At 38.8% G+C, this 14,405-nt stretch overlaps 1 protein-coding gene across 1 annotated transcript; it reads left to right on the forward strand.

The window, feature by feature from the left end:
- Nucleotides 1-1,657: 1,657 nt before the first annotated feature.
- On the forward strand, nucleotides 1,658-8,764 carry dact2 (dishevelled-binding antagonist of beta-catenin 2). The gene is made up of 5 exons (XM_079854946.1): nucleotides 1,658-2,119; nucleotides 3,172-3,437; nucleotides 5,672-5,804; nucleotides 6,030-6,317; nucleotides 6,479-8,764. The coding sequence occupies exons 1-5, from the start codon at nucleotides 2,020-2,022 to the stop codon at nucleotides 8,317-8,319; spliced, it is 2,628 nt and encodes an 875-aa protein (XP_079711072.1). The 5' UTR covers nucleotides 1,658-2,019; the 3' UTR covers nucleotides 8,320-8,764.
- The last annotated feature ends 5,641 nt before the right edge of the window (nucleotides 8,765-14,405 follow it).

A 14,405-nucleotide genomic window follows, 5' to 3' on the forward strand; every position in this document is an offset into this window, starting at 1 on the left:
GAAAATGGAAACAATATCAATAGGCTGATGTGTGACCATGTTTTAGTGAGATTCACACAGGGGTCAAATACAGCACTTAATGCTTGTGTTATAGCGCCACCTGCTGGTAACATCACATCTCTTCTTTGTAACACAGGACAGTGTCTCCCTGTGGGAAGTTTATGTAAAACACAATAGCAAGTATATTAATCATTGTCTCACATAAGATTCTGTTTCTGTTTGACTTCGGCGATGTCACTGAGAACGAATCTCACAAAGACAAATTTAGGTCATGTTATGTTCTGATTTTGTGGTAAATTTTGACCCGGACAGGATTTGTGCGATTCATTTGTTTTGATGGTTGACTCAAAAATCTAATCAAACCATCTCATATTTTATAACATTGATAAAACATTGTATTTAGGCTAATCTTTATCAGATTTTGCATTATCTGGCTTACTCATAGAAATGTCTGTTTGTTGTATTTATTTTTGTATCTCTCATTGTATCTCACTTCCTCTCCCACATCTTGTGGCTGACAGAGGTAAACTTATGCAAGCTGTAGGGGAAAGACAGTGTGGTACAGTCTGACTTTACCTCACAGCGCCACTGCCAGCGATGAGGGCTCGAACCCTGATGCTATCGTGCCCTGTTCTCATCAACACACGTTTCCTGTGTGTAGGCCTAGGCTACATCACAAAAAATGCACATGGATTCCGGATACTCTCAACATAACTCTGCTTGATGCATGACATGGTCAACATAAAAAATAAAATAAAAAATAAATATATATATCTTTTTTTTTTTTACCTTCAGCTTTTGTAAAGGAATTATGCAAAGTGATGCACTATATGCCTAAATGTCCAAAATCTCGATAATTGCATGCCAATAATGGGTATTTTATTTTGATCATTTTGAGGTTTTCAGGTTTTCTGTCAGTAATTTTACGCAAGAGGGCGCTAGTGGCTAATTGTTCAAACGCTGATGGATTTCTTTATTGGATAAGTACATGGATAAAAGTACTAACACATAAGAAAAGGTCTACATTTTAATGCGGATTAAAAATATAACCATTTATATGTTTTGAATTGGTGTTTGATAAAAAAAACACCAACAGTATTTTAAGTCCTTGTATTCATATTTTTTTCTAAGACAGCATTAGGTCTTAAAGGGATAGTTCACCCCAAAATTAAAATTCTTTCTTCTGTTGATCACAAAAGAAGATATTTTGAAGAATGTCGGTAGCCAAACAGTTGATGGGCCCCATTGACTTCCATAGTATGAAAAAAAAACAACAACAAAAAAAAAAACACTATATATATACATATATATATATATATATATATATATATATATATATATATATATATATATATATATATATATATATATATATATATACTATGGAAGTCAATGGCTATCAACTGTTTGGTTACATTCTTCGAAATATCTTTTGTGTGTGTGTGTGTGTGTGTGTGTGTGTGTGTGTGTGTTCAGCAGAAGAGAGAAATGCATACAGGTTTGGAACAACTTGAGGGTGAGTAAATGATGACAGAATTTTAATTTTGGGGGGAACTATCCCTCTAAAAGAAATCTACATGACCGCCAGCGATTTTACTATCGAGCGATGTATACATGGATTTCTCGGCGACGTCATCACTGCTTGCGCACGCATCCAGGAGGCAGAAAGACCCGCGGTCTTCGTACTGGAGTAAAGGGTTTAGGCTAGTAGCATAGGCTACAGTTAGTGGTGGTGTTGTCGCTAAGTCAAAATACCAAGGAGTTGTTGCGTAATTTATTTACATGCAGGCCTATCTGTTGTGTTTTATCTGCTCATTTAAATTATACATGTTGCAAGTAATTCCAAATCTAGGCAAATGGAAGAGTGGGACAGAAGGAGGAAGTTGTATGTTATTCTTTCTATTCATAATTTGACGAGCTGCACATGACCACATAGCACGTAGTTGTATGCATCAAGGGATTTGTACGCTCTAATAATTTCTCTTGTAAGTTATACACACTTGCTTGAATAAGATAATTATGGCTATATATCAGGCCATACAATTGCTGGCCACTTCTTGTCATCCACAATCCAAAGATCGTCATGTATTGCGTAGGGATCCGGCAAGATCTCACCAGAGTAAGTTTTATTTATTATTTTTGCCGAGTAGTTTCTCACCTATATTTAACAGCGCTTCGTCAGAAGTATAAATACAACAGCCGTTTTTTAAATCCTATCCAATGGTTGAAAGGAAAGGAGTAAACACGGTCACTAGTAGGTTGTGACGGCTGTCAATCAAAATGTGGAGCGGTGATTCGTTCCATGTGTTTCCTGCACTGATCTATATAGAATGTCATATAGATCAGTCGTTTCTGTCAGAAAACAAATAGATAAGTTGGTCAATTTAAATTTAACAGAATTTATCAACTTGCCTGCTGTGGTTGTTTTAATTCACATCCTTTCTAAAAAATGTAATATATTCTTAATATATAAGACTGTCAATGATCTAATTTCATGTTTTATATTTTATTTGTTACATTACTAACTTAGTCTAACATGATAATTCATACATACATCACAGTATGTCCGGATTTTGATTCGTAAACAGTTGGACGTTTTACATAATGTTATATTAATATGAAACACAAACAGATCCAACTCTGAAATTGCAATTTATTATTGAGTCAACAAGAAATTACAAACAATGCGAAATCTACGTTAATTACAATGTTCTTTTACAGAACTCGGCATAACAGCTAGCGGTTTTCTGCCTCCTGGATGCGCGCGCATCCGGTATTGTTTGTATACAAGAAACCCGTGTATTAGCTCATGAATATTAATTTGTTCACTTTTTTTCTTTTTCTTGATATCAACTGCTTCGAGAATTTGATCACGTAACCTCGTTAAGAATAATATCCCAGACATTTACCAAAGAAGGATTGGCAAATTCACTGACCAGCCTAAGTCAATGTCCGCCAATCAGCCAGCGAGGGGCGGGGTTTTTCACGGTCAGCGCGAAAGTGGGCGGGGTTGCTTTGTACACCGCCCCGTAGGCTACAGGTACTGTATACACAGTCACATGCGCTTCGTCCAAACACAACAGTTGTTTCACACTGGGACGCACTTTGGACAAGCTCAGTCACATAGCGGATCTCATTATTTCCCTCGCCTCTCTGGATATGTCTAAACAGCACGTCTGATAATGTTGGGGAGAAAAACATCTGGATCAGGTGTGCTGAGCGCAGCTGCAGGAATGGACCGGGGAAGGACAGGAGAGAGGCTGCACGCAGCGCTGGCCGGACTGCAGGAACTGCATCTCCTCCGGGGCAAACAGAGTGCCATGGTGCACTGGGCTCTGACCCTGAACAGAGAAGAGTCCGATACATCAAAACATGAGAACGTGAGCACAGAAGAGCTGAGACTGGAGGCAACACTTACTCTGCTAAAACAACAGCTGGTAAGACATCTTATTAAAGACAAGGTGACAATAATTTTAATGAAATTATGTGGTTCATTTTGATCACAAATGTTTACAGTGGGTAACTACGGAGTATAAAATAAGTTATAACAGGCTATTGTAACAAAAATGTAGGCTATATGCAAGTATAAACATATTTATTTTTTACTTTTCATTTAATAATGATAATAAAAAAACACTAAAATCGGGCTTTGTGTTTTCCAGCTGGCTCACAATTGTAACCATTGACATGTTTACATGTGAGTTAAAACAAACCTTTTAATATAAAAATAATTAATATTCAACAATTTATATAAAATATGCATCATATATTATATGTATTATGCTTTAACAGCTTTTATTTGGCTTAATCTTAGAGAAGCAAACTGGGTTAAACAGCTATTCTTGTCTACTCTAGTCAATTCTAGTCATATGACTATTTACACCAGCTAAGTAAAAAATGTCCACAACATCAAGACTTATAACTGACAAAATCATGTAAAAAGTTCGTTGAAAACCCTTCAGACATACATTTTAGTTACAAATGTGTGAACATGTCTGATGTGATCATTTTGGATGAATATGTAGATAGATCTACCAGATGTTTTCTGTGATTTAGTCAGTTCTTTTACAGTATTTTGTGTATTTTCTATCAGCAAATGAGAATCTTTGCTTAAAGCCTACATTCCTGTGTGCTCTTACTGTAGGGGGGATTCATTGGTGTATTTTGTGCATGGTTTGGCAGTAGGCTTGATGACTGAATCCAGTGCTGAATCACAAGCTCAGCTGGGGGTCATAGTGAGGGGTCATAAATCAAGGGCTCTGAGGGGGGCCAGTTCGTTTCTGATGATTAACCCAATTTAATGAGAATGGCAACAGAGAAACTGTGGCTCGGTCGGCGACACAGATTTGACCCCACAGCCGATGCATGTTTGAACCTTTTGGACTTTTGTTGAACCCTTCTAATACTCGATAGTCCAAGTGACTCTGGTCTATAGACATATAAGAGACTGACATTAGTACACCATTTCAATTAATTACGAAATGATTATTTATTTCCAAAGCACAGGGAAATTGCACAGTTGATACCATCTGCAATAAGTAGAATGTAGCCAATGTAGAAGTATGTGTGCAGTTATTTTTGATTTCCAGGAAAATATATATTTTTAAAAGTCATGGAAATATTTATAGTGAATTAAATCGTTCTAGTCATGCTCTGCCCTGAATTATTTCATCAGCCTATAAATTGCTTATTGTGAACACTCTAAAAAGAAAAGATTCATTAGTCAAATCTCTAGGAACCCTGAGAAAACATCTGGCGGATCTGACTTCATATTTATCCAAATGTCAGTTCCCAGATGCAACAAACCCTCTTAAGTTAAGAAAACCATTAGTTATAACATTTAGGGTATTATCACAAGGATTTTCTGAATTTTAAGTGGTGTGTTGCAACCGGTTACATTATCCACACAACTATAGTTTATGGTTATACACTCAGATAAAATTGGATTAGTGTTCCTCATTGTTCTCTTTCACTAACTGGCAAGTACAAAGACGATAGATTAAAGTATGCGTTGTCAGAGTTTGGCTAAGGTGTGACCCTTTACTTTGCAAAGATGGTTTACAGTCAACCATTATAGATGTTCTGTATTTGGCATGCCATTTCCTCTTGGACCCATACATTTGGTTTACACAATAGTTTGTGCTCCTCTGCAGGAGAGAGTTTAGTAATCTTACAGCACTTCCCCCAGGCTACCCTTTATCCTTGCCTAGTTAATAGTCAACCGCTCTCCTTTTTTATTTGCTTCCTCCTTCTGTTTTTTTTCTCCTCTTGTCTACATCGTATAACAGCAGGAGTCATATCAGCCATTAAATGTCTGGAAGCATCTAGTTTTCAATGTTCTTCTGTGGTTAGTTTGGAATGAGTATGAATAGTGGCTTAACAAAGAACACTTTAGTTAGTTCTTTTGTGCATGACTTACAGTTTATTACACTTACACTGTTCTCGAACTTTCAGCTTAGTATTTGTTACATGAAAAACTGTTGAATTTATATACAACACTGCTCATGTGGTTCATAAATGTGCTAAAATTGCATGATGTATCAGATATCTTGTATGTAATATTGAATGATATGTGATGTATTTGCAGTTGCACTTAGGATGCAGTTGCAGCAGTTGTGTTGCATGCTAACATGTTGAGACTGATATACGTGAATCTGTGTTGTACCTGCAGACACGTCTACGCAAACAGGATGTGGGATTGAAGACTCATCTCCAGCAGCTAGACCAACAAATCAATGAGCTGAAACTGGATGTGTGTAAAGCATCCACTGAACACCTAGAGAGTGACAGCAGACCCAGTTCAGGTGACTAAACATACCCATTCACATATCACATACTTCCTTTTTCATTTGAAGGTGAGGAGTGTAATTTCTCTTCCATTTATGACACTAAACAGACATAACAAGCTTCCCCTTTAAAGACTTAAAATTTACACCAGCTTCCAACATTTCATTTCAGACCTAAATGTCAACATCAAGCATTTTTTGGTACTCTGCATTGCATCTAATAGTGCTAATTTCTACTTCCAGGGTTCTACGAGCTCAGTGATGGTGGTTCAGGCTCACTGTCCAACTCTTGCACCTCTGTTTACAGCGAGAGTCTCTCCTCTTCATCTCAAACCAGTCTGCTTCCACTTCTCTCCAACTCATATGTGCCACATGGCCGTAATGGTTCTAGACAGACTGGTGTGTCTCGACGTTGTTCTGCTGATGAGAGCACTGGCCAGTCTGATACACCACGTTCAGGAGTGAAGCTCGGTAGCAGTTGTATACGAACAGCAACCGCTCGAGCAGCAAGGCAAAGACCTGTTTCCACAGGTGAGCATGAAAATGTGTTCTAAGGGTAAAGTTTGTGCAAAGTACTATGGCATGTACTATCAGAATGCATTGTTTCTTATTGTAGTCACTATAGTCATAACCAGCTTAACTTCTGAAATGTAAAGTATCTTGATCAAATTTTTCTTGGGTTCTTCTTTCAGGGGACCTCGACCGAATGATCGCACCTGGTTTTGGCTCCTTCAAATCCACTGATGTGAAGAGCTCTAAACCCTGTGCTAGCCTCCAAAACCCCTCAGTAGACCCCAAATACCAGAGTAACCTGGTGTCTAGCAATGGGACAGAAGTGTACTGTTACCCCAGTCCACTGCATGCTGTGGCCTTACAAAGCCCCATCTTCAGTTGCACCGGTGATCAGGGAAGTGCATTAGCACTTGATGGAACGCCTGAAGTGAGTCTTGAAGAGGAAACCCAAAACCCAATCGAAGGGTTCACAAACTCCAGGTCTGCTGGATACATTAACAAGATACTACAGCGAAGCTCTAGTAAGATAAACCTGTTAAACGGCATAAGAAGAAATGATACTGTTAGCTGTACACAGGAGCAAAGACCCAGATACCAGGAAATGACCTATGGACAGCTCAACGTTCCTCAACTGCTGGGATCCCTTCAACAAACAACAATGCCCTTAGAAAATGCACCGGAGACTGGAAAAACATCTTCAGCACTAAATCAGCAACAGAGGAACGCACCTGGTTTGGAGCCCAATTTCAAAGCAGTTGTGGTCCAGACATCGTGCCATGGCACACACTCAGCACCTTCCATGGATCTCCAAAATAATTACTTACCCATAAGGAATGCTACAGGCAAGACTGGTGCCGAGTCTGACAATGGACATTCAGAAAAGGGGAATGGACATTTTCCCAAGGAGTCATCTATGGCCCCAAAGCTAGTAGAGAGGAGATCAAGTTTTACCTCCAGAAGAGAGGATGGTAGAGCTTCTTTTGATGATAAGGGTGGTACACCTCCATCAGAGTTTGTCCATGCACAGTTTGTTCCTGCAGGGTCTCAGAGGGTGAAAGTGCGTCAGGCAGACAAGAAAAGTAAATCTGTAAAACTGAAAAAGAAGAGCTCAGAAAAATCTTCAAAGAAACAGCAGCAAAAACACTTGTCTCGAGAGTTCTGCACCAAAACCCGAGCTGACTTAAAGCAGTCCAGCACATGCAAAGGGAAAGTGACAAATCTGGAAGAGTCCCAGATAAATTCTTGCTCAGACTGCAGTTGTAATGGACATTTCAACTCACACCACACCCAAAACAACCCTCACCTTCAACAGATTCAAACCTCCAAATCCACAAAGTCCCGTAAAACCCCTGAACCTGTGCACCTTCCTCTGGATCAAGCCAAAAAGAAACAGAGTTCTCGGAAATGGCCTTCCGCTTCTGAGATCCCGTTGCCCCCAACTCTCCACACCCAGAGATCCAAAGAAGTCTTGAACTCTCGAAAGGTATCCATGGTAAGGAGTGTTAGTGCCAGACCTCGCTCAGGTCATTGGGGCTGTCCTCCACGGGCCCTTCCTCACTCGCTCTCCACCTCCTCTTACTTCAGTTACTTAGAATCTAGATATCCCGCAGCGCCAATCTCCAGCCGCTATCCTCCTCGTTGTGATTCAGAGTTTTCTGAGTATTCTGCCGAGTGTGCGTCGCTCTTTCACTCTACTATCGCAGCAAGCAGTGATGGAGAGATGAGCAACTACACCACAAACCGTTTTGGGGACAGCGAGTCCAGCCAGGGCTCTCAGACGGCCTCAGACTCGGACAGCAGTCTCTCGCTGGATGAGGAGGACCTGTTGGAGGAAGAAGAGGAAGATGAAGGGGGTTTAGTGTGGGCTCAGGCAGCGATGGGGACCACGGCAGCAGGGTTTTCTCTTCAGCAACAGCATCGCTCAGAACCAGCGGCCTGCCGCATCAAAGCTTCCAGAGCACTGAAGAAGAAGATCCGCCGCTTTCAGCCAGCGTCACTCAAGGTTATGACTTTGGTGTAGCTTCACTAAGGTTTCATGTGGATTTTGTCAAGTAAACCTTTAGCTTCACCTGAAATTTGGGACTCACTTGGAGCCCTTTTTTACCACTCTTAAAACTGGTCATTATTCATTTGCACCTGTAATCCAAACAACCTGTAACTCGTAAGAGTATTTGGAGGGTTCAAATCCAATATTGTCATATGTTGTAATTTCCACAACTGATCACTGAGGTCCAGCTAACTTAAACCCAAAACACTATCACAACTATCACAAAACTTGAGCGATTCAGTCATACGTGTATTTTTTTTGCTGAAAAAATTGGGCTTCTCGACAACATTAACATCCTCTGTTGATATGTATACACTGTAAATAAGGTCTTTGAATATCTTGTAATCAAATGTGAAAATGTTTGGTACAAAACTGTACTTTATGTAATTCAATAAAAATCTGTTGCTTTTTCCACATTAATTTCACCTATGCATATTATTTTTTAATGGAGTTTCCCTTTACTTTCTTATCCATATTGTCTATGTTAAAATTATAGTGCAAGTAATACATAGGAACATAACTTTCAGTATTAAGTGGTCATATCAGATAAGCATTCAAGAGTCCATTGTCCCACCTCAGAGTGTGCTTGTATCTGTGCAAGCTTTTTATCCATGCAAGATCAGATCCATAGTGGATCTTCTAGAAAAAGGTGAGAGCTTTGAGGCTGCAAGTCTGTTAAGGAGGTGAAAAAAATAGTTAAAGCAACAATCAATGAAAGATGAACATTAAAACCAAGAGAAGAATAGATGTCAGACATCAAAGAGTAGACAAAATCTCTAAATCTCATTCTTTTACTCTGTCTTAGAATCTCTATTAAAATTCCTGTAGTGTCACAGAGGTTGGAATGGGGTTTTGGTTTCTGAATAGACTCAACACAGGTGAAGACCAGATGGTCCTCGGGCCCCTGGATGCGCTTTATCTTTGCTAGTCTGGGTTGAAAGGAGCTTAACTCTCTTAACAGACTCTAGAATGTCATCAACTTTTACTTACAATTTACTACACTGCTTGGTCTTATCACCATGACAATGCACACACACACACCCCTTCAACACAATTGACCATGTATTTTAAGACTGTTTCTGGCTCTGGGAAGGGGATTTATATAAGAAGCATAATTTACAGTGCCTGTTAAGCGAGCACTGCTTTGAAATTCCTCTTTATCCAACTTTAATCAAGTTCAACTATTAACTTGCCTTAAAATGCAACACTTATGGCACAAAATATTGAAACATTAATGATAGTTCTTGCAAAAAAAGAGTAATTTCTTAAAAAAAAAGTAAAGTGCATAGCATCATAAACCCCCAAAATCATGTGTAATAATCGGGATTGTGTCAGACAGAGTTGCATCTGTGTCTGAGAACATCAAGCAAATCACGAGATTATAGAGAGCATAGGTCACTCTGTTTTTCTTTGGCGCTGGGTCAAGGCCAGCAAGCCTGACCCTGTGTTTGCATTCACCTTCACCAGCTGTCTAGCTGGATCATCTCACACTCCCTGATGCCTAGTCAACAGGTTCAACATAGAGGTCATGACCACACACTCCCACCAAACCTTTCTTTCCCAGCTTGGCCTCAAGCCTTGACCTTCCTTTGCTTTTAGTTGACTAAATTAATTGCATTGAAATGGCTGCATTTACCCCTTGTTTTAAATTGATTTGTTAAAACATTTTACACAAGTTAAACTGTCAAATGATTCAGAGATGTTAACCATTGGTCAAAAAGTATTTAGCTTGTCCAAATATTTTTGGGGCCATTGTATGTGACAAACCCTAATTCACTGCTTACTTCTGTGTTTGCGTGTTGTAAAATTAAGCATATTAGTTCTATTAAATTTTTTTTTTTTTTTTAATATTATGTTTGCAAGTTTTCTATCTGGGGAAGTTTGAATAAATCATGTCATGATAACACATAGAACATAGAACAGCTACTATCCCTGCATGCCTTTTTCATCGCGCTGTTCACCTTTAACATGCCCATTTAATCACATAAGATCTTATGAAGCAGTCCTATTCAACACAAAAGCATGGATAAACAGCTTTGAAATCTTGTTGTTTCAGAATATGTTTACATACATGACCTTACACCAATTATGTTTAATTACTTAAAAATTAATGTAAAGGTCATGTTAACGCCTTAAACATTGTTCTTTTCGGATAAAAGTGAACGGTCTAAGCAAAACCTGATTGACACACCTAGATTTTTGTGTATTACCGCAATTTCGCTCTGCATACTTGTGAGCCTTTGACATCAAAACTGGAGAGAAATGAACCTCAAATTCAGCTTGATTCTGACATATAAAACAATCATCAAAAGGATGCTTAATGTAGTAAACTTGGATGAATATCAATAAAAACCCAACATATGACCACTCTAATGTTAATGAGTATAACCTGGGGATTTCACACTCTTCTATAGCGCAAAATGAACTCAGAGGATGAGAGAGAAGGGAAGGAGAAACAGAGAGGATCAATACACTTCAGGAAGATGCTTGGTAGAGAGAGAGAAGCCAGAATAAAGACAGGTGTATGGCATGAAAAACAAACCTAAAGGAAGTTAGACATGCAGGACAAAAGATGAAGAAACAGACAGACGGCTGGAGTAGTTGTGAATTTTGGTTATCCACAGGAGGCATATTACTCTGAAGGGTTACTGCTGTTATTAGGGATCTCATTATGGCTCAAGTCTTCCATGCACAGTCAACACCCACTGGGACTCCAGCCTCCTCTGACCTGGACAGCCTTTGAAAGATTTATCCACATGGATGACTCGGTGGTTTCAACATGAAGAATGATTCCTAAGAGGTGACTTTGATACTCATGTTTAAATAAACTGATACCATACAAGAGTTGGATATTTAAAGATGCACAATGCTTAAACAACGGCCAAAGTATTATATAGTATTAGTATATTATTAGTATTAGTATTAGTAATAGTATGGTAATAGCATTAGTATGGTATTATATAGTATATAAACCAAAACAAGCATGTAACACAAAACTGTTTCCTGTAGAACTGTACCACTGTATTTGGCATCACTATTTGCTGAGACTACTGTGTTGTGTTTAGTTTAAAAGTGTGCTTCTAACTGCTCTTTGTCAATGTCACATCTCTAATGCAATGTTAACGTGACAGACAAGTGAAACAGGGTTTTTAATGGGGGATGAGAGATAGAGAGAAACCACAAAGGAACAGTGGCCATCCAACAGACGGGTGATAATTAAAGCCAGGATGGAGGGAGGGAGAAAAGCAGAGAGGATAGGGGGGGATGCAAGGGTCTCTGCTTTCTTTTAGTGATGAGGTAATCCTCAGTCCAAACACACGGCTGCCCACTGTCATCTGTGTCACAATTCACTGAGCTGTCCCCCTGTTCAACAGATGTCCCCCTCTAGCAATGCTACAAGTCTCTCTCCATTCACTCGGCCTGTAATTTGGTGCATGCACAGAGCATGAAACTTGGTCATTGTTGTTTTGCAGCAAAGCTTAACAAGAAGACAGTTTCATACAGTTCTGAAAACCTTTTCATACGTAGATGCATTTCCAGGAATAGGGGTCTGAAATAAGGTTCGTATTGAATGTGTTGACATATGAGAACGCTTTATGTTACTTCTTAGAAAACCAACATGCTTACACATGCTAAACCTGCCAAACATGTCACGTTTTAAACCTAATAATATATATATGCAGCTTTGGTGAGCATAAGAGACTTATTTCCAAAATTTTTAAACATCTTACTGACCCGATAAATTTGAATGGTAGTGTAGGTGTTATGTAGTGATCAAAAATCGTACACAAAAAAACATGATCATGAAACATAAATTCAGTCAAGTGTGTTCAAGCTTTTGACTGGGAGTGTTTATGGCCGCAAAGTAATGTAATGTAATCACTGTAGAAAGCTGACCACAGAGTGCTCATTTCCTTACTACACAGACGCACATACACACTTCTAATAGCCAGACCTGCTCATCAGGCTGGTGTCCTGACTCCATTCACATTCATGAGTTCAGGGGTTCCTGTCCCTGCCTGCGTCCATTCATATGTACAGTAAACAGAAGGACAAAGGGTATGACCGCCCCTCCCCCCGATTGTGTGTGGGATTGTGCCATGCCAGAGAATGGGGGCTGAGGTTAGGGAGGCACATGACACAAGAAAGGACATTGTGAGAAAACTTGTACTAAAAAATTTAAGTATGTGGAATATGTTTGTGTATGAAGAGCAATGATGGTAAATGCAACTAAATACACTCCCTCAGGCTCTTATAGGAATGTTGCAAGTATACAAGATAAGCTCTAATGACAGCATCTGATAAATTCCCATAAAAATTGTCTTTTAAAGCAAAAATCAAGGCTATATTTAAGTACAATGGAAGTTAACAGGGACCAGCATTCCAGTGGGTTCAAAATGAGAAATGTGAAGTTTATTTGTTTGAGCTGCAGCGTTGTCTAAATCTCTTTTTGAGATGTGGCTTCTTTTCTGAGCAGATACTTACATTTTTTTGCCATGTAAATAGTCTTGTTCTACGCTCTTATAAGGCTACGTCTATTAATCCGGAAATATTTAAAAACAGTGTTTTTGTTTCAAAATGCTCCCGTCCGCTCTAGCATTTTCAAGTGTTTTCCAAAAGTTGCTCATCCACACTGAAACTGAAAATGCTTTAATGCATAAAACATAATAAAAGCTCACGAGATGATACCGAGAGAGCAGACATAATAAACTTCTCACACTATTCTTCTGGCATGATTGTTTTATTAGCAAAATATCCCACGCTAACTGTTGCGTCCAGGTTGCATTCAAAACCGTATTGTCTAAAATGCAATTTTGCTGTATAGGATAGCAATTGCAAGTAAATTTTCTGTCATCTTTTCAGGAATGCAAAATGAAGAATCTAAAAAGGAACATTTATCTTTAATGAATGTAAATAGTAGGTACAACAATGCCAGTATAACCATAGATATCTATTGGTACAATATGTGTCACATGACTAAACATGCGTCATCGTTTTCGAATACTCCAATATTGCCGTTTTCAAATTTATCCACTTTGCAGAGTGTTTTCAAAAAGCTCCATCTTTGCCATGGGCATACAAAAATGCCATCTACATGTGGACGGAAGGCCAAAACGGAGAGAAAAAGATGTGTTTTCAAAGAAAATTGTCCATTTGTCCGGAATGGGATGATTCTGTGGATGTTAAAGCACCTTTATTTTTAAGAGTGTGATTCTCTATAGTCTCAAAACACATTTAACATTTAATCATAATGTCTGCACTTTTGAAACCGTGAATATTTATTGTGGCCATGTACAGTATTACAACATTATTTTTTTTTTGGTAATCATTATTACAACACAAATCATGAGCTTAGAATTATAAGGTTCTATCTCCTTTTAGGATAGTTCTGAGATATTGAGCATCAAAGTTTTTACATCCCAGCTGACAAAACTGTTATGTAGTATAAATGTAGTACAATATATGTAGTACAAAATATTTTTTTACAAAAATAACACCACACAGGCATTAATAAACACCTAACCACCGGTTACACGTGGAACACAAACACAGTGACTCTCACCAACAGGATATTGTTTAAATAAAGATGCAATGTTTGCATGTTGTCTTCCTCTTTCCTTGCCTGTAAATATGGTGTTTAGTATGAGGAAGTTGAGTATTATGTCAGAGCGCATCCTCCGTTGTCAACAGCTCCAGACAGGTGGTGTTCTCCCCCCGACAGCAGCCGTCCCAGGCTCCTAACCCTCTTACTGCCCTGGAAGGAGCTCCAAACAACCTCCAGATGTTTCTCCACCACTTCCTTTAAGCCTTTTAAGAATAACAGGAAATGGATTAACTAACCAGCTCTATTCTCATGCCAATGTTCAGTAGTAGTCAGATTACTTCCCAGGATCACCCATAATCCCAGCTCACTCCCTGGGAACTGTCTAGTCAGGAATCCATATATGTAACATATACAATTATAAATGTTATACTCTCACAATTGTCTAGTTAAGCTTAAAAACTACAGGATACAAGACTGGTGTGCTTGCATTTCCCTTATAAACACATACAACTTC

Source organism: Squalius cephalus (assembly GCF_949319135.1).
Source record: "Squalius cephalus genome assembly, chromosome: 21".
In the NCBI taxonomy this organism is placed as follows: domain Eukaryota; kingdom Metazoa; phylum Chordata; class Actinopteri; order Cypriniformes; family Leuciscidae; genus Squalius; species Squalius cephalus.

Coding starts and splice junctions, on each gene's coding strand:
- dact2 (XM_079854946.1), top strand. CDS start 2,020: ATGGCTATATATCAGGCCATACAATTGCTGGCCACTTCTTGTCATCCA. Junction 3,438..5,671: donor CTCTGCTAAAACAACAGCTG/GTAAGACATCTT, acceptor TTGTACCTGCAG/ACACGTCTACGCAAACAGGA. Junction 6,318..6,478: donor GCAAAGACCTGTTTCCACAG/GTGAGCATGAAA, acceptor TTCTTCTTTCAG/GGGACCTCGACCGAATGATC.